Raw genomic sequence first — 20,262 nt, forward strand, 5'->3', positions numbered from 1 at the left:
ATTTTTTTGTTCAATAATAAATGTGAATTCTTCTTCCTGGAAAAAATAAGACATTCCCTGAAAATAAGACCTAGCGCATTTTTCAGAGCAAAAATGAATATAAGACACTGTCTTATTTTCGGGGAAACACGGTAAAATGAAAACAAATAATTTGTTTATAATTGAGTTTTGATAACTTTTATTAAATTATAATTTTATTCTTCTCTAATTTTCGTAATGTGCATTTTTAAATCGAGTGCGCGTATTCTTCGAATTAAAAGACACAAAACCACTGTTTAACTTTTATATAAATAATTTATTAATGAAGTTTTCCAAGACCTAAACCGTAACCTCCGTAGCCGAGTCCCAGTCCATATCCGAGTCCGTAGGCTCCGTGGCCGAGTCCGTAACCCAGACCGAGACCGTAACCTCCGTAACCGAGACCCAAGCCGTAACCGCCGTATCCGAGTCCATAGGCTCCATAGGCGCCGTGTCCGAGTCCATAGCCACTATAAGCACCGTAAGCGCCGAGTCCTCCGTAAGGAGCGGCTCTCTGGTTATCCAGGCTGACGGTTACTGCGGCATCTCTTCCTCCAATTCCTCCAAGGTATCCAGCCATGCTGACGGCGCACAAGGCAGCCAAAACGATAGCGGCGAACTACAAAAAATATAAAAAATCAATGTTTTACAAATGTTTTGATTAAGATTTCACATAGTTTAGTAATTACGAAATTTTACAATACGCTTTAAAATCTGCTTATCTATATGCTTACCATGGTTTTCATGGTGAATATTATTACTTGGATATCAAGTGAATGATCAGCCAGAGATTTTGTTCGTTTTATATACTGTATGAAAGTTAATTACCTTGATTTGTTTTCCGAAGGACAACGGTTCGCCAAGGAAATAAACTCGAAAATCCAGTGCAATATCATTCTGATATAGTTATTCCTATAAATGAGTCTATTAATATACCAAAACCAGTATTTGTAGTGCTTATCCTAATTGTAAAACCCATATATTTTAAATAATTATAACATCCATTTATTTATTTATTTATGATTAATCTGTCATTTTAGAATAATATAAGTAATTAAATTTTAATTTAATATTTACATTTACAAACAGAAGTACATTTGTAAAATATAATTGTTTTTTAAAAACTATAAAAATAATTAATACTTTATAAAGCTCCGTTATAAAGTAGACTACTAAATAGAAAAAAATCAGAAAATAATGATAAATTAGAATGATTTATTGATTGATCGAATCAATTTCACAAGGTTTAAAATATGTACGAAGAATGATTCTTTTTAAATAAAATAATTTATAATTTTACTCACTATCAAAAAAATGTAGATTTAATTTAATTACCAATTAAAATAATTATCAGCTACATTAAAATTTACTTAAAAGAGGAAATAGTAGTAGTTATTAGAATATTTTAGTTTACATTTTATTGTAAATTATCAAAATTGTATAGCTGCAAATTAGAATATTTTTATTCAGCTTTATGTTAATATTTAGACATGTTAAAAAAATTAAATTCTGTTTCTTGAAATTAAGAATTTTCATTTTTTACAAAATAAACTTGAAAATGAAAAATTTACAAGTTTATTTAAAGTAAGAATGTTTTAAAAGGAAATCATTCTAAAAAACTGTTTAGGATATGATTTAAAACATGTTTTCATTTTCTTATTATTGACATTCATCTCAATCAAAGATATGTTTTATAAAATAATTGGTCCAACATCCTAAAATGGTGATTGATTATTATATTTTGTAGATACAGCTTTTCAAACAAAGACAATAGATAAAACAATAGAAATGCATTCTATTTGATATAAGTATTAGCATTCGAAATACACGATGTAGTGCTTATTTGGGTAACAAATAGCCTTGGGTACGAGATATATTATGAAGTCAAGTATAATCAAATGTATCAATTTCTAACAATAAATATTTTGCAGTCAATGTCAATAATTATTTTTTGTGTGAAAAATTTAACTTGTTAAGCTTTTCTTTTTTCCATTCCCTTTTACCTCTATTATTCATTGAAGTTTACGTAGTAGTTTTTTTCGGAGGTCATACTCAATACGAGGTATTCTTTCGTATTAAATGTGATATCAAATGGAAATTTTGAAAGTGATGTTAGATGAGAACTTCTTAATATATTGGACTGAACGAGAGGAAAAAATGCCCTAATTGTATATCCTTACATAGAAGAATGCTCTTGTTGAATGTGACTTCCGAAAAAATTTAATAATATATTATACAAATGCTTTCATTTTTTTTTCATTTTGGAAATATAATATCACTTCAAATAAGAATAATTAAAACAATTGACAACAGAACTCTGAAGAATAGAAATTTTTTGATAATTTCCGATAGATATGCTCTTAAATAGCACCTAAACAGTTATGTGTGTAAAATTATACCGTATTCTTTTAAATATAGATCATATTAACATTTTACCTGCATAGTTTATCAATCACATATTATTTATTTTTTAATTTTGTGCGTTTTTGAGAGTTTAAAAAATATTATCGTAATTATATGCATAACTTTATTAATTAAAGAATGCTATTGAATTTGTATCTCAAATCCTGGTGATTGAAATATGATTCTAAATTTAAATTTATCCCCAAAGTTTTTGGGAAAAATAATACAGGCTACAAAATTTTCTAGAATATTTATGAAAAATTATTTAATATACATATTACCATCACGATGAAAATATTTTATTCGGTCTGAGATCAACAGTTAATAAAAAAGTGACTTCAGAATATACTTAAGAGAGTATATGTAGGCCCTATATATCAATGTTCGTCGTATTATCAATATGTTTTAGGATTAAATATTTAAATGAAAATGATCCACATTGCTTCAGATATAGGCTACTAAAATATGTCTCATTTGATATGTAAATACATTCGTATATAATAACGAAAAAGTGTTTTTGAAAAATAATAAGAATTATAAAAAGGAAATATATAATGTTTAGAATAAAATTTATTCTAATACAATTTTTTTATATTATTAATTAGTTTATATTAATTTAATATTAGTATAAATGGACATGTAATTGAAAGATAGTTAAAAATTTATTGTTATTATTGCTTCAATTAACATTAGAAGTTAAACTCAAATTTTTTAAATATAGATTCAGTCTGATGATTATATAATATAGCAATAACAGAATAACTAAAAACTATTTTATCAATATATATTTTTTTGATTTTATCTGTACAATTTTTTAACACTTTAAAAAAAGTAAACAAGCAAACAAGGAAGGATAATTCTTTCCTTGAATCAAGGTGATTTTTCTAAATTAATTGTATAAGTGTCTTTCTTGCATAGACTACTGAGCATAATATTCTGTAACTATTAATATATAAGCTTATAAAATTAATTACTTGACTTTATTTATCAAGAAATAAAGCGTTATCAACTAATTTTCCATTTTTTCCGTGATGTTTCTATGAAGGATAATTTGGTAAATGTTATGTCAATGGAATTATTATTATTATCTATTTGATTCTTGGCTGTAAATATGTGTTTACCATATTTTTTTTATATTTTTGTTAATGATTTTCGTTATTTACATAAATATCATCATAAAAGTAAGTTCAAAGATTATTTGAAAGTGTTTAATCAAAATTTTATCAATACTGTTATAATTTATTTTCTAATTTTTCAGAAAATAACTCTCATCTTTGTCAAATTTCAAAAGCTTTCAATTTCATGGAATGGATTTTAATTTAGCATATTTAATTTGTAAATATAATATAAAAAGTAAAACACATTCTTATAGAAAATATTAAATTAAAATTTAATTACTTATATTTTTCTAAAATGATAAAGGATTAAGCTTAAACAAATACAATTTTATAAATAAATATATATAAAATGTTGATTTTATATTTAAGATCATTTACAAAATGTACGCTTTGGTCTACAATTACTGGTTTTGGGATATTAATAGATTCATTTATAGGAATAACTATATCAGACTGATATTGCACTGGATTTTCGAGTTTATTTCCTTGGCGAACCGTTGTCCTTCGGAAAACAAATCAAGGTAATTAACTTTCATACAGTATATAAAACGAACAAAATCTCTGGCTAATCATTCACTTGATCGCCAAGTAATAACATTCACCATGAAAACCATGGTAAGCATATAGATAAGCAGATTTTAAAGCGTATTGTAAAATTTCCTATTTACTAAACTATGTGAAATCTTAATCAAAACATCTGTAAAACATTGATTTTTTCTATTTTTTGTAGTTCGCCGCTATCGTTTTGGCTGCCTTGTGCACCGTCAGCATGGCTGGATACCTTGGAGGAATTGGAGGAAGAGATGCCGCAGTAACCGTCAGCCTGGATAACCAGAGAGCCGCTCCTTACGGAGGACTCGGCGCTTACGGTGCTTATGGACTCGGACACGGAGCTTATGGAGCCTACGGACTCGGACACGGCGCTTATGGAGCCTATGGACTCGGACACGGCGCTTACGGCTTGGGTCTCGGTTACGGAGGTTACGGTCTCGGTCTGGGTTACGGACTCGGCCACGGAGCCTACGGACTCGGATATGGACTGGGACTCGGCTACGGAGGTTACGGTTTAGGTTTTGGAAAACTTCATTAATAAATTATTTATATAAAAGTTAAACAGTGGTTTTGTGTCTTTAATTCGAAGAATACGCGCACACGATTTAAAAATGTACATTAGAAAAAGTAAAGAAGAATAAAATTATCATTTTATAAATTTTGTTATAGCTTAATCATAAGTAAAAAGCGACTTATCGTTTTCGTTTGATTTAATCAAATGGCTTTCAATTTTTTTTATTGAAGTAGTGACGTATTTAAAATTTTTGCTGCATACCGATGAGTTTATATGCACTCAAAACGCGACGTTAACAATATATAGGTTTTTAAATAATAATTATATATATAAATACAAAATACAAATAGTATTAAAAGTAGAGAAAAATCTAAAGTAATTTTTAAGAATTTTGAAAAGTTCATGGCACACCAGTGTATCGTGACAAACTAATTGAGAACCAATATAATCATTAATCATTAGTAAAAAAAAAATTGTTTTAATTTACAAATATTAAATTGATTATAAATACATATTAAATAGATTGACATTATGATCTCGTAATAATATCAATTCGTTTTCTTTTAAAATTATTTAAACCAATTTTTGTCATTTTTAATTTATCATTAATTAAATATTAATATTGAGCATTTAAATATATTTAAATGCTCAATATTAATTTATATATAGCTTTTGCATTCGAAAACGCTTTTAAAAACCATTTATTATTGCAGCTAACGATGGAAACAAATAAAATATTTAATACATTAAAGATTTTTACGAAAACATTTTTAATAAATTCGAAATTGTAATTCAAAATATATGAAAAATTTTGGTAATTTTATTTATATATTTAACATTTTGTAAAAATGTTACTTAAAATTTTAATTGAAAAAAATTGTAAAATATTTTAAAATTTATGTAATTTAATTATGAATTTGTATAATAAAATTGTAAAATACTTTTTAAAGTTTTACTTTATTTCAAATTTTTAAAAGAAAAAAATTGAAATTAAGTATTTGTTACAGAAAAACCAACCATTTCCAAGCAAATGCAATAATTTAAAATTCGAGAAAATTATGATTATTTCCGAAGTTTGATAGGCCAGAATATTAACTATAGATCCAAAATATTGTAGTACTATATAGCCTATATGCAGTCCACACGGATGTTTTAGGGTGTGATTCATCGTTTAGCAATTCAAACAGAAAAATGTTATGTTAATAAAACGGTATATTGTATATAACTCTATTTATTTTGTATCCCTTCAGTCATACCTTAGTCTACTGCATTGTATTATTCTGTATATCTATCAATAAACGACGTTGTAAAAAGATAATGTGGTTTTTTCCCAAAATTTTGCTTACGGTCCTGCTTTATATAAAAAAAATTTCAAAAACATAACACTGTATATACTATACAGGCCTGTCTATGTATGTAGAAAAGGATATTGTAATGCTATATATAATACATCAGCATATAGCTTATCAAATATATATAAAAAATACGTAGAAATATATTATATTTGATTTAAAAGCTTCTTGTCTTGGTTGTATTGATGATAATACAATACAACCACGACAAGGTTTTTAAATCAACTATGAATACATCCTCCAGCCAAGATCCAGGAAACATCGACGAAATGGAAAGTGAATTAAATAGACTAAATACTGATATCTGATACACTGTAAACAGAACTAAAGAATATAATACCCGAAATGCATATTCTGTTCGATTAAAGCCTATTTTTACACCATTTCGCCGTTTTTCCTGTATATAAATCCGTTATAGCAATTTTATGCTCACATAGAAGACATATATTATATTATTTATATTGTGGAAACAAACTTAAGAATAAAAAAATTACTTGAACTTAAATATTGTAATAAATAAACTAATTAATCTCAAGTGAAGTATTTAAGATTTTTCAATGAAATATTCTGTGCAATAAAAGCAGAATTGTATAAATTAACTTGCAGCATCTTAATGATTTTAGCCTTAAACCGTACAATCTGATTATAAGGCTTAAAGCTACATGCCTTAATAATTAAATTAACCTTATAATTGAGCAATTAAATCTTACAGCATCATATCTTAAGCATATTGTTCATTAATGTAAAATCTATCACATAGAATATTGAATTTTAAAAGCAATATATAAATAATAACATAATTTTTAATAAATATTAAAATATTGTAATTCGACGTATTTTTGTGTGTTAAAAAATACTAAAAATTAGTTATAAGAATTTATCAATAAATTCTCATCTTTTCTTTATGTTAAACGAGTTAAAACCTTTAGCACATGAAAGTAGACTTCCGGTAAAATACAAAAAAGTATTATATTATAAAATAAAAATCGTGATTAATGACGGTTAAATTTTAAAAAATTCAAAATCTTATTTTAAATAGTACGATTAATATTTAGTAAATTAATAATTCCGTTTAGATATGTTTAGAAAAAACATAATTTTGTTTATTTATTTTCTAAATTCGGATGATAGGATGATAAACTGAAATCGTATGACATGTTACGTGCAAGATGATTCAACCAACGTTCTACTTTGGGCACGTGTGTAATAAATTCGTCACCCCTTTCCTACGTGTCTCAGAAGAACCTTTCTTCACACCCATTGCGGGTTTCTCCAAACCCCCAATGGAGACGACCAGATGGTGAAGACGTGACCCCATATCAGGGAAAAATTTCCCATAAAAAAATTTTCATGGAGTTGCTCGCCGGATTTGAATCACAGATTTCCAAAGAGGGGTAGATTGGCACTATAACTACCATCCAGCCTACAGTAGTAACACGTTCAGAATACAATTTTATATTATTTTAATATGATATAATTTTAACCTATTTAATAAAATACTCAACAAATAAATATAAATGTTTTAACATTTCGAATCAATTTAATAAATTGTGTCAAGGTCATCTTCGATCATCTAGACTAAAATGTGCTATATGAAAACATTTAAAAAGGCAAATCATGCGATCCGTCGAGGGAGGACTTTCTATGAAAAATTGGCCCCTATTTAAGTGTTACAGCCGTGAAAAAACTCCATGTGGTCGACTCGTCCACGAAGGACGAACCCACCACCAACTCTATCAGGGTTCAGTGGTTTTACCCCTCGGGCATCGATGGGTTTTTAAATAGTGTTAACTATTAGGCAAATTAATATCTTTTATAACATTTAAGCATTTTTTTCTCAAAATATTTTAAAACAAAATAATAATAATAACAATAATGAATGAACCAAAATAAAATATCAAAAGCGTAAAGTAAAACTGTAACAAATACAAGGATATCAGGCAAATTAAATGCTCAGAATTTCTCGAATTATTCTCATTATTCGAATTCTTGTAAATCGAGTTAGATTTTTGTTGGCGTATAAAAATGGATGTAAAGATAGGATATTTTTGTTTATTTATTTAACTTTGTTCGAGCTGTGGATGAAATGTATGAAGTAAAATTACCATTAATGGTAACGGATGTATAATTATTAATAATATATTGTAATTCTATTAAAACATATTTCTTTTATGAAAGTCTAAAATGTATTGCATCATCCAGTATACTGTGATGATGCTCTGAATTGTATAGATTTAGGCTATATTGGAAAACCATTTTTTCATTAAATAAACTCGTTTATTCTTGAATATTAAAATATTAATGAAGGTAGACTACTTCCGAAAATAAGGAAGAACTTCCGAATTTTAATAGAAATTTGGATTATTTAAATAATCTCAAAACTAGTATTGAACTAATTTAAAACTCGATATTCAAGTTTAATTCGGCGGTTAATTTGTCCTTCGAACGAGAAGTCAAGGCAATTACTTCGATATATAAACCGAACTCCGTGGTATACTGATCATTCATTTACTTGACTCTCAAGTAGCAATATTCATCATGAAATCCATGGTAAGTACAGTTTATTTAAATTATACAAATATTTAAGTTTTCGATTTGCTTCTATACCGATGATATTTTTGTAGTTCGCCGCTATCGTTTTGGCTGCCTTGTGCGCCGTCAGCATGGCTGGATACCTTGGAGGAATTGGAGGAAGAGATGCCGCAGTAACCGTCAGCCTGGATAACCAGAGAGCCGCTCCTTACGGAGGACTCGGCGCTTATGGTGGAGCTTATGGAGCCTACGGACTCGGATATGGCGGTTATGGCTTGGGTCTCGGTTATGGACTCGGCGGCTATGGCGGTTATGGATTGGGTCTCGGTTACGGACTCGGCGGCTATGGAGGTTATGGATTGGGATACGGTCTTGGCTATGGTGGCTACGGACTCGGCGGAAAATTATGGTAATTTCAGGTAAGAAAATTATGGTAATTTCAACATTATACTTATGAAAGATTAGATAATGAAAATTTATCTTACTTTATTCTTTACGTTTTCTTACAGAGACAAATCAGATAGAATTGGAATAAAGAATGCATCAGTGCTGTATATAATGTAGTCATTATATATATATGAGTAATGTTTTTGTAGTGTGATACTTCGTCTAAATTAAAAATTAAATTAAATTCTATATGGTGTAATGAATGAATTTTTTTTTAATTTCGAATAATTCTTTCTGAATTTACTGCATAATTTCTGGATATGAATATCACATCACTTATTCTTCTAATGCTTCGATTGATTTTATATTTTAATTCTAAAAAAGCAATTATTTTCGAACTGATATAGAGATAACATTTTTATGACAGACTTAAGTTTATGTTTAAGAAAATTTTGCATAATGCATAAATTAAACTATTTTACAGAAAACTCGATTATAGTATTTACAAAGTATTATTTAATTACACTTAAAGTTCGATTTTTAAATGTATAATTAAAATTAAATATACAGTAGTTAATTACAACACGTAGAGACAATGTAAACATTTTTCTATAAATATTATATAGTCATAATCATATAAGACTGAATGATTTTTATCGCTAGTAAAATGATATTTTCCTGGAGAAAATTATTATTTTAAGATTAAATGAGAGATTTGCTTTGAATGTATTTAAATAATCAAACATATCCTCGATATAGACATTCTTGAGAATATTTCATAACTAAGAATTCTTATATTTAATCGGTTTTTAAATATGAAAAAAATCACCTTTGAAGGTGACACAGTTTAATCGAATGGCTACATAACTAATATGCTAATTTCCTATAACAAATATGTATTAAATTTTAAGGCTTTAATACATGATTTATAGCACTTAAAATTAAGTTTACATCTTCATATAAATTCTCATTAATCCTCAAATTATATTTCGTTTAATTATTATATTGTATAAAGTATAACAACTTTATAATACGATATTTTATATAGGATAAATACTTTCTCCAACTTTATAACTGCCGTTTTTTTTAACCTATTAAATCTACTGGGTGTTCACTCTTTAGTAGATTTCACGAGCGCTTGGTTTACCGAGACCTGTGCCCGTAACAATTTGGAATATAATATGCTACTTGATACAAATATGTAGCACAGTCAGGGGTTACGGTCCTGATTGTCCTTGTCCTCACGACGTTGAAGTTTTGATATATTTTCACGCATATCCACATACAAGCATATGTGAAGTAGCGAGGCAATATGAATTAGCCGTGCCAAATACGAGTATACATTTTATGTCGACCTAACACGTACTCATTCAATTGCTATTTGCAACATGCAGAGAGGATGCTGCACGGTGATTTGACCTGTGCAACAGATAATTGAATCACAACTGCTCGAACACATTTTATGGACTTTTTTTAGAATGAAGTAACTGCTACAGTGTGCACTAATGGGTACAGCGTGTTCTACGATGCATTTGAAATACGCGACACTAGGTATGTTTTATGATAGATGCCTGGTATGGCATCTGGAGTGGTAGGTCATGGTCTCTTATTCATATACGCCATCCTGACTAATGACTACTATTTTAATATCCCATATCCAACAGTGGATAAATGGCTCGACGACTTATACCAGTGGTTCTTAATTAACATTTTTATACTCGAGCCCACCAAATATTTCATAATTTTTTTTGTGACCCACATTTTTTTAAATAATAATTTATATTTGTTGAATTATCTTTTACAANTGTGCACTAATGGGTACAGCGTGTTCTACGATGCATTTGAAATACGCGACACTAGGTATGTTTTATGATAGATGCCTGGTATGGCATCTGGAGTGGTAGGTCATGGTCTCTTATTCATATACGCCATCCTGACTAATGACTACTATTTTAATATCCCATATCCAACAGTGGATAAATGGCTCGACGACTTATACCAGTGGTTCTTAATTAACATTTTTATACTCGAGCCCACCAAATATTTCATAATTTTTTTTGTGACCCACATTTTTTTAAATAATAATTTATATTTGTTGAATTATCTATAATAAATTGATTCTTTTATCATTGCTTTATTTTTTTATATAATAAACGTAAAACATAACTTTATCATTTCATTATCTATTTAAATAACATTCAAACTTCACAATTAAACATAAAAACTCATTAATTTTTAACAAAAAATAAAATAAACATTTAAAAATTCATAGAAAAAAAATATTCGAAAATAATTTAATGAGATTTATGGATTAATTATAAATAAATAAAACTAAACACATAATATAAAAAAGAAATTTACTATTATTCGATCCAAAGTCGATGTTAAAACTAAACAAAAACTAAAACACCCACAACTTGTCGTAAAGATTTTGCATATCTTTTGCAAAAACATTTAAATTTTCAAAGCCTAATACTAAGCCTACTATTTTTCCTAATTATTTTTAAATTCCAAGCATTAATAGTTTCTTAAAATTACTTTGGAAGAAAATAAGTAAATACTGCGGTATAAGTAGCATATTTGCATTTATTTCTTCTGTACTAACAAAGTTGTATGTAGGAAGAAATAAGAAATAAATAAAAAAAACTAAATACGAAAACTTTATCTTTCTTATTTCATTTTTCAATACAATATTCGGTTATACATCAATTTTCTTTTTATTATATTCCGAAGGAAATTTTGCATAATTTGGCGGCTCCCCGGCAAACTTATGGACCCCCAGGGGCCACGGCTCCCGTAAGAATCACTGACTTAAACCGTTGGAGCAACTAAGGCTGGTCCAAGCCCCCACCAGTGGGCGAGTGGTCTCCGTTGCCGCTCATCGTAGTGGTGACCAGACCCTAAAGACTGGGAGGTTCGTCGTGGGTTCGCGCCACGGTCGGACAGGCTGGCTGCTTGGAGTTTTCCGGGTTTTCTCCTTGCCTATAACGACTGAATAAGAGGCCAGTTCCCCATAAAAGTCCTCCCGGAAGGCATTTATTTCCCGCGCGTACGTATGGCTGCGCGATACAGCCGGCTAATCGGTCGCCTAGCGATCATACACAAACAGAAGTCTACTCGGAGAAAGAGCCTACATTGAGCTATAATCTCCATATAAAACACCATCGAAGAAGAAGAAAGAAAGAAAGGCTGGTCCAATTGCTATCAGCAGGATGGCGTGCCAGCTGATTTCCGGATAGACGTACAGGGCTGTATTTATAAGTAAGCTGTAACTTAGTGCCTCAAAACTTTCTACAATAAAGAAAATTGAATTTTGTAATAAAATTGTTTTACAAACCAATAAAATATACTTTACTTTTTTGTGTAGTATTTAATTATATTAATTAATAAACACTATCGATTATATTACATTTCTAGTGATTTCTTCCTTTTAATATAATATTTATCCGATTTTTATAGGTAGCTTTTTTGTTACCAGAAAACAAAATTTTTAGTTTTTTCCTTTTTAAATTGTAACTTATTTTGTATGTTGTAAATACTTTTTAACAATAAAACAATTATTATTAAAATTAATGTTTGTTAATTCTCTTCTTTTTATAACTGACTTCTAAATTGTAAAGGGACCTCAAAATGCTTAAATCTGGCCTTGGTGTATTATTCGCATTTTCACAGACTCATCAGCTCAGTATATACTTTTAAGCTGATCAGTCGAGAGTAAAGTCGACAGAACACCACGAAAACGAGTACTTACACTTTTCTTTTAACTATTTCAAATTAAGAAGAGCAACTTTATGACGTTAACTTATAATAAATATAGCAAGTAATTACAGCATGTATTTAATACCTAGAATAATGCGGTTGTGGAGTCGGCTATGTTGGTGCTAAGTAGACTGACTGCCACACACAGAAAAAATGCACGGTCCGTTGTAAGCCTACGAAATTCACTTGCTGCCTTCATCCAAAAAAGGTTGCTCACCTCTGCTGTATAGCGTTATAATAATTTTTATATTATTGGTTTGTAAGATTGCGTTATTTCACACTCGCAAAAAATAACATGCGAGATCGAAACCATACTATTTTTGAAAACTTCATTAAGAAATCCAAGTTTTGCTGTTGTATTTATCTCCAATTTCGCGTTTAAAAATTCTTATATTATAAATAATTTAAATGTAATGAAACTTTTTTACAAGTAATAGTATTCATAAATTTGTTTTAGTAAAAGGCAGATATTTAGAAGGAAATTGTGTTACTACAGATTATTTTTAATTTTCTAAATACATTATGAGGCAAATTAGGTAGAAAGCTTATAATGATATTTAGCAAAACATATTTTTTAAATGATATATATTTTAAGTTTGTTTTTGTTAACTGTCTTTGAGAGATGTGCAAATAATAATTGAAATATTTTTGCAAGCAGTATAAACTATTGAAATATTGAAAGTTTTTAAAGAAAAAATTTATTGAAATTGTCCACATAAATAATCTTTTAATATTTCATTTCCACCATTATTTGAAGTAAATATTCAAATATGATAAAGAATTAATTAAAAATTTAATTATGTTTGCAAGTGGTTGCTCTCTTATTGCTGAAAGCAGAAATCTTGAAAAATATAAAACAAGATAGATTTTATTTATTCTCTGTTTAAAAACTAGAACAAAGCTATATGAAAATTATCAAGGAAATGAGAATTCAGATTTATAGTTCCTAAATCTGATACAAAAGTAAATGGTATATTTCAATAATTATTTATACAATTTAAAAATAAAAGTATAGAAATAAATATACATATGGACAATAAACTCAGTAAAATAAATATAAGTTCAAAAAGTATGAGATAGACGATTATAATGCAAAATAGTTGAATAAAGCTGATTATAGTAAACTGGAAATAATATAATAAATGACCCTATATATATGACCTTTGATAGTTATATTCATAAATTGTGTTTAAAAAAAAGTATCTAGATATCATAGTCTCAATTATTTTAAAAATGTTTCTTCTATCTTAGAGAATTTTTTAATTTTATATTTGTTCTGGCATTTTTTTCTTTTTTACCATTTATAGTGTTATTAGGGATGCAACTAGAGTCTCTGTNAACTTATTTTGTATGTTGTAAATACTTTTTAACAATAAAACAATTATTATTAAAATTAATGTTTGTTAATTCTCTTCTTTTTATAACTGACTTCTAAATTGTAAAGGGACCTCAAAATGCTTAAATCTGGCCTTGGTGTATTATTCGCATTTTCACAGACTCATCAGCTCAGTATATACTTTTAAGCTGATCAGTCGAGAGTAAAGTCGACAGAACACCACGAAAACGAGTACTTACACTTTTCTTTTAACTATTTCAAATTAAGAAGAGCAACTTTATGACGTTAACTTATAATAAATATAGCAAGTAATTACAGCATGTATTTAATACCTAGAATAATGCGGTTGTGGAGTCGGCTATGTTGGTGCTAAGTAGACTGACTGCCACACACAGAAAAAATGCACGGTCCGTTGTAAGCCTACGAAATTCACTTGCTGCCTTCATCCAAAAAAGGTTGCTCACCTCTGCTGTATAGCGTTATAATAATTTTTATATTATTGGTTTGTAAGATTGCGTTATTTCACACTCGCAAAAAATAACATGCGAGATCGAAACCATACTATTTTTGAAAACTTCATTAAGAAATCCAAGTTTTGCTGTTGTATTTATCTCCAATTTCGCGTTTAAAAATTCTTAATTAAATTTTATAATTACTTTTGAGTTACTTTTTAATTTTCTAAATACATTATTTATCAAAATTGACAACAATGAACATTAAAAATAATTTTAATGAAAACTTTATTGAAATTTTATATTTACAATATTTTACATGTTATATACAACATATAACAGCTTAGAGAATTAGTATAAAAATTTATAAATATAAAATAAAACGACTAGATAATAGTTTATATAACTAAGAAACAAACAATATTTATAATAGATAATATAACAATAATATAATAATTATAATAGATATTATTAAACCACTCTTTTCTACTTAAAAATTCATTTTAAAAATATTAGAAGTTAATTGCCAGAATTGTCATTAAAACTGTTCAGACGGTTTTAATGACATTGACTTTTAGTATTAAATGAATCAATTATTAATATAAAAATATTTTAACTAAAATATTATAGAAGCATATTACAGTAGGATTTTGTATACTAAATTATTATATGTGGATTCATGTTTTCACAGATAATGAATGGTCAGGTTAACCCACTCAAAGGATCTTAATCATCAGAATAAAATATCTAAATGTGTCAAAAATGTTAAATATAATTATATAATATATTTACAAATTTTATTGAAATTAACTTCCTCTGTTATGCTTATTATGCTCTTTAATAAAAGAAGCAAAATATAATTACTTAAAAAATACAAGAATTATCATTAAAGTCTCAAAATTCAATAGCTTAAATGCTAGCAGAGCAATCTTCAATATTTTAAGAAAGACCAAAGGATAATGGAAAACAAGGAATGTTGAATTACACTTAAATATCTGTTTATTTTTGAGCAACGTAGGACAAAATGTTTTGAACAATTGAAATTATTATATAATGCAACTGAAGAATATAATAATGAAAAATAAATTTTATATAAAATTTTTAAAATTTACATTACATTTTCAACATATTTGTCTATAATATTTTATATTACATTTTACCATATAAACACTCATAATGGAAAGATATGCAATATCCTTCAATAATATTTTAATATCTACAAATAATTTTCATAATTTAAACAGTAGATAACCAGAATATAAATTTTATTCTGTTGTCGAAATTGTTATTCAAGTTTGATAAAGAGATTGAAGTAGATCATTAATTTTTCTCATTCTCTTTTTCTTCATTTTCATCATCCGAATCAGCAGATGGGATAACAAATTCTCCATAATAATCTTTTATTACAAGTTCAGGAACCTCTCTTTTCAATTTGCAAAGGAGAGAATCAATTATCTATAGTATAAAAATATATTAATTAACAATAAATAAATACCAATTTAATTTGAGATTCAGAAACAAAAATGTGAAACTAAATTTATATTGATCAATAAAATTTTCACTAGATTAAAATAAGAATATTAACTATTAATAAATAATAATAATGCAGTTGTAGGATTTAAAAATGTCTTAAAATCAAAATTAAACAAAATATATTGCATGTGTATTTAAATTTATTTTAGTAAGATTAAGCAAACCATAAATAAAATTTTACATATATAATTGCTAATTAAATAAAAATTCTTAATTACAAATAAATAAAAAATTTTATTAATATGTATACATGAGGAATATATGATTAAATCATATACTTAGTATTAAATGAATCAATTAATAATATAAAAATATTTTAAGTAACTAATATATTATAGAAGCATATTACAGTAGGATTTTGTATACAGGATTGTTATGTGTGGATTCACACTTTCACAGATAACAAATGGTTAGGTTAACCCAGTCATTGAATCTTGAGCATCTCTTGTGAGCCACTCTACTCCCAGAGTTTTCTGTACAAAATCATGTAGTGGTTGAGCAACTCTTGAGTTGCAAACACCTGGCACAAATATTTGATGAGCAATACACATTTTGTTCAATCCACACATTTTAAGATAAAAATAAATTATCAAATTAATTTAAATATATCAAAAATAATATGAATAAGTATTATTATATTTAAGGAACTTTTCATACAAATAATTTTACTTGCAGTGTGGTATAGTAGCAACAGATTATGAATAACTTTTGATGGTGTTTTGCAGGAGCAGAATCATATCAAGCTTATTTGTTATTTTCTACACATCAGGAAAGGCTTCTTTGTAAAAGTTACATCATTCATAAAATTGAAGTGCAAACAGAAGTTGAAAATGTATTGATATTACAGGCCCTCTTTCCATTTCTATGTCACTTTCAATTTTGTTTAATAAATAAATGAAAGTTTGTTTCAATAGGCAGTATCATAACAGTAAACTTATACCATCATATGAAAATCCCTCACATAATAAGGAGCTGTACATTCATCACAATTTCATACTGCTTGACCCTATTGATACTATCTTATCTTTTAATATCCATTTTTACTCTCTTTTTAACTACTAATTTACAACAAAATAAATAAATAATGTATATTTATTGTATACATTCAAAAAGATAGAAAAAAAAACACATATTGCATTTATCTGCTCATGACCAATGAATTTCTTTATACTAGAAAAGCCACTTTCATTTGAAGCTAATGAAAATAGCTGCTCTTCCACCCAGCCACTCTTGTAAGTTTATGAAACATTGTATGCTGAGCCCTATTAACAGCTCACTGATGAGTCATATGATGATCTTATGATACATTTTACATCCTAGTCTCATTAGATTGACTCAAAATTGAGAAACTTTATATCACTGAACCACCATAATAAAATGTTTCTCTGTATATTCAGAAACAGACTAAAATGTCATTCATTACATTTAAAAACAAGTAAAATGTTTTAAACACATGTTAACATTTTTCTGTCAATTGTAAATGGTTCCCCAAGTGTCTAGTCAATCCATCTGGCACTACTTGAGCTGGAGCACAATCTATGCAGAATTTCATTTTATTTAATACCTGCTGACAAACAACTCATACATAAACAAGACCATATTGTAATTGATAAAATAGAAGAAATTAATGTAAATTTCTGTTTTATATATCCTGATATTGTTATTTGTTTGAAGGTCTTAAATTTCTAAAAGGTAATCAAAAAAAAAAAACATATTAAAATTTGCTTTTTAGCTAAATATTGTTCAATTAGACTAAACTGTAAATATATAAATAAACTTTAAATTGGGATAAATATGGTTCTATTTTTGTATTCAACCTTTACTTAATTTAAATATTTCAAATGTTCAGACATTTCATTTTAAAATGGTAATATTATATTCCATTTTATGTTACTGTAAGAATCTGATAATGATATATATAAGATCAAAGTACTCATCTCAAAGTTATATACTAGTTTTTTATCACATGTTAAACGTTGGTTTAATAATCCTGTAATCAAATATTAATAAATGATGTAAATTTTCCAATGAATTTATTAATAATTAGAAAATTTAAGATTTAAACTTGAAAAATTGTTATCATCAGCTATCATTAATATTATCTAACTTATATTTAAGATTTATCCAGATCATTTGAAAGATATTTATATTTGAATAAATCCTAGTTAGACTATATACATTGAATTATGTCCAGTAAATTATGAATTGCTTTTTAAATAACTATAAAATCATTTATTGTATTTAAACAACAATTTAAAATTGCAATTAATAAATTATTTTTGTAATTATTTGAACAACAAACAATAATATACAGTGGAACCTCACTTAATGAGCATCTCACATAATGAGTGTTTCGCATAACGAGCAAATCAAATTTTTAAAAAATGACTCACTTAACGAGCAAAGTTTCGCATAACGAGTGACGAGGAGAGAGGAAGTCCCGGATTGTGTGCATGCTCCATCGTGCTATTATCTGTGATTTTTGTGTTTTTTGCAAATCGAATTCACATTCCAGGTTAGTTCATTCCATGCTAGAAGAAAAGGTGATGATGATTTACGCTCCTTAACAATGTATATTGTATCATTTTCTTTGAATAAACATTATACGTAAAATACCGTATAACGTGCATATAAGACGATCTCGCATATAGGATGAGGTGTGACTTTAAAGATCAAAATAAAGAAAATTAGATTTATTAATACAATTCTAATTTTATTTCATTTAATCACAAATAAATTATCATCAAATGCACGTATTAAGGCAAACAAACATGTTTTCTCAACGCTATCACCTTTTGTCTACTCGGACTCACCCTCTGAAGCTTACAATTCTCTTCTTTTTTACTCTTACTCCACAAAGCATCATCCTCTGATCTATTAAGTGAATTTAAAATGCAGTATTTCTTGAATGACTGCTATCAGCTTTTGAAGATTGCTTTTCCACACACGATACCCACGTAGCATAACCAAAAGATTATAATGCACATAACCGGAAAAAGTTTATTTTTAATGATTCAAAACATGCAAATATTCATTAAAAATGCCAATTTAACAAATATGAAATAACTACATTTATAATCATTGCTAAGTGACCAGCTATTTTCAGATTATCTCTTTAAAAGCGACATTCACCTTGACCTCGATAGACCTCTGCTATAATGGCAGCATGAACTATACACAGTTCATAAAAATTATTGCAAAAATGCAAAGGATCCTTTGCTTGAGCGTATAGGATGACCTAGGTTTTTGATACAGTGAAAAATGAATAAAAACCTCATCTTATATGCTAGTAAATACGGTATTGGAGTATTTTTTTCGGCATGGAACGCATGATCATATTTTAAATTAATTTCTATGGGAAAAATTGTTTTGCATTATGAGTAAGGTTCCGGAACAAATTATGCTTGTTAAGCGAGGTTCCAATGTAATTTCTATTTTTTTCATCTACAATCAATTATATATATTGCGATATATTAACTAAAAAATAATAGTATTAAAAAGAGTATAAGTATGGCATTTAACACACTATTACTAAAACTGTCAAATAGTTCATTAAATATTATGTTATAATGTCTTATTATTGTGATACAACAAATACAATATTTTAAAAAGTACATTTTTTACTACAGAATGTTCATTTTTAGCAAAAGTTTCTACACTATTGTGTAAAAACTTTTGCTAAAAATTAAGATTCTGTTAGTTTTAAAAATTTATTACTTAGTGGTAAAACAAGTTAGTAGTAAAAAAAAAATTAAAATATCTCATAATAAATATCTACATACATTGCTGTTACTGCTTTTTCCAATATAAGAAAATAAAAGTTTATTAGATTTTTAAAAAATAACAATGTTTTCTTATAGAACTTTATAATTTTTTACATTGAATGCAAAGTTTACCTCATTACATTGTTCTAAATTTAAATATCCTAAATGCTTCATATTTGAAGGCACTTTTAAAAGAGCAGTTCCAGTTATTCGATATAATCCAAGTAAATCTATTCCTCTCAGATTACTACAAAAAAATTATAAAATATCATTTTGAGGTTAAAACATTAATTTCTCTAATAATAACTATTTATTGATATACTTACTGACAATTGGTAACAATGAAATCTAAACCAACATCTGTAATTTTCCAACACCACTGTAAACCTAAATATCTCAATTCTGTACAGCTGTAAAACATTATAAAATGTATAAATTTATAGTAATTTAATATGATTAATTCTAATGAGCTGAGTTTTGAAAAAACAAATCAAAAACTAAGAGTTTTTTTTTTTTTTTTCATCACTCAATAGAACATTTAT

The 20,262-nt window shown here is 27.3% G+C and overlaps 2 protein-coding genes and 1 long non-coding RNA gene across 4 annotated transcripts; 1 reads left to right on the forward strand and 2 right to left on the reverse strand.

Annotated features, from left to right (window-relative positions):
• Positions 1-298: 298 nt before the first annotated feature.
• Positions 299-918, reverse strand: LOC111623008 (keratin-associated protein 19-2-like). Of its 2 annotated transcripts, none has more exons than XM_023365488.1 (2): positions 847-918; positions 299-637 (listed from the first exon to the last, which is right to left on the reverse strand). In XM_023365488.1, the coding sequence occupies exon 2, from the start codon at positions 596-598 to the stop codon at positions 299-301; it is 300 nt and encodes a 99-aa protein (XP_023221256.1). In that variant the 5' UTR covers positions 599-637; positions 847-918. The 2 variants fall into 2 exon arrangements, with proteins under 2 accessions (XP_023221256.1, XP_023221255.1); XM_023365487.1 differs by lacking the exon at positions 847-918 and adding an exon at positions 753-808.
• A 3,224-nt stretch (positions 919-4,142) lies between these two features.
• On the forward strand, positions 4,143-9,089 carry LOC111623003 (chorion class B protein B.L1-like). Its single transcript, XM_023365481.1, has 5 exons — positions 4,143-4,154; positions 4,270-4,618; positions 8,434-8,507; positions 8,582-8,908; positions 8,999-9,089. Exons 1-4 carry the CDS (start codon positions 4,143-4,145, stop codon positions 8,900-8,902), a joined length of 756 nt encoding a protein of 251 aa, XP_023221249.1. The 3' UTR covers positions 8,903-8,908; positions 8,999-9,089.
• A 5,726-nt stretch (positions 9,090-14,815) lies between these two features.
• Positions 14,816-20,131, reverse strand: LOC111623021. Its single transcript, XR_002756377.1, has 3 exons — positions 20,047-20,131; positions 19,853-19,967; positions 14,816-15,878 (listed from the first exon to the last, which is right to left on the reverse strand). It is a non-coding gene; the product is annotated as an uncharacterized LOC111623021 (long non-coding RNA).
• Positions 20,132-20,262: the final 131 nt, after the last annotated feature.

The sequence above is a fragment of the Centruroides sculpturatus genome, unplaced genomic scaffold (genome assembly GCF_000671375.1).
Source record: "Centruroides sculpturatus isolate CEXI.00-Female unplaced genomic scaffold, Cexi_2.0 scaffold343, whole genome shotgun sequence".
In the NCBI taxonomy this organism is placed as follows: Eukaryota; Metazoa; Arthropoda; class Arachnida; order Scorpiones; family Buthidae; genus Centruroides; species Centruroides sculpturatus.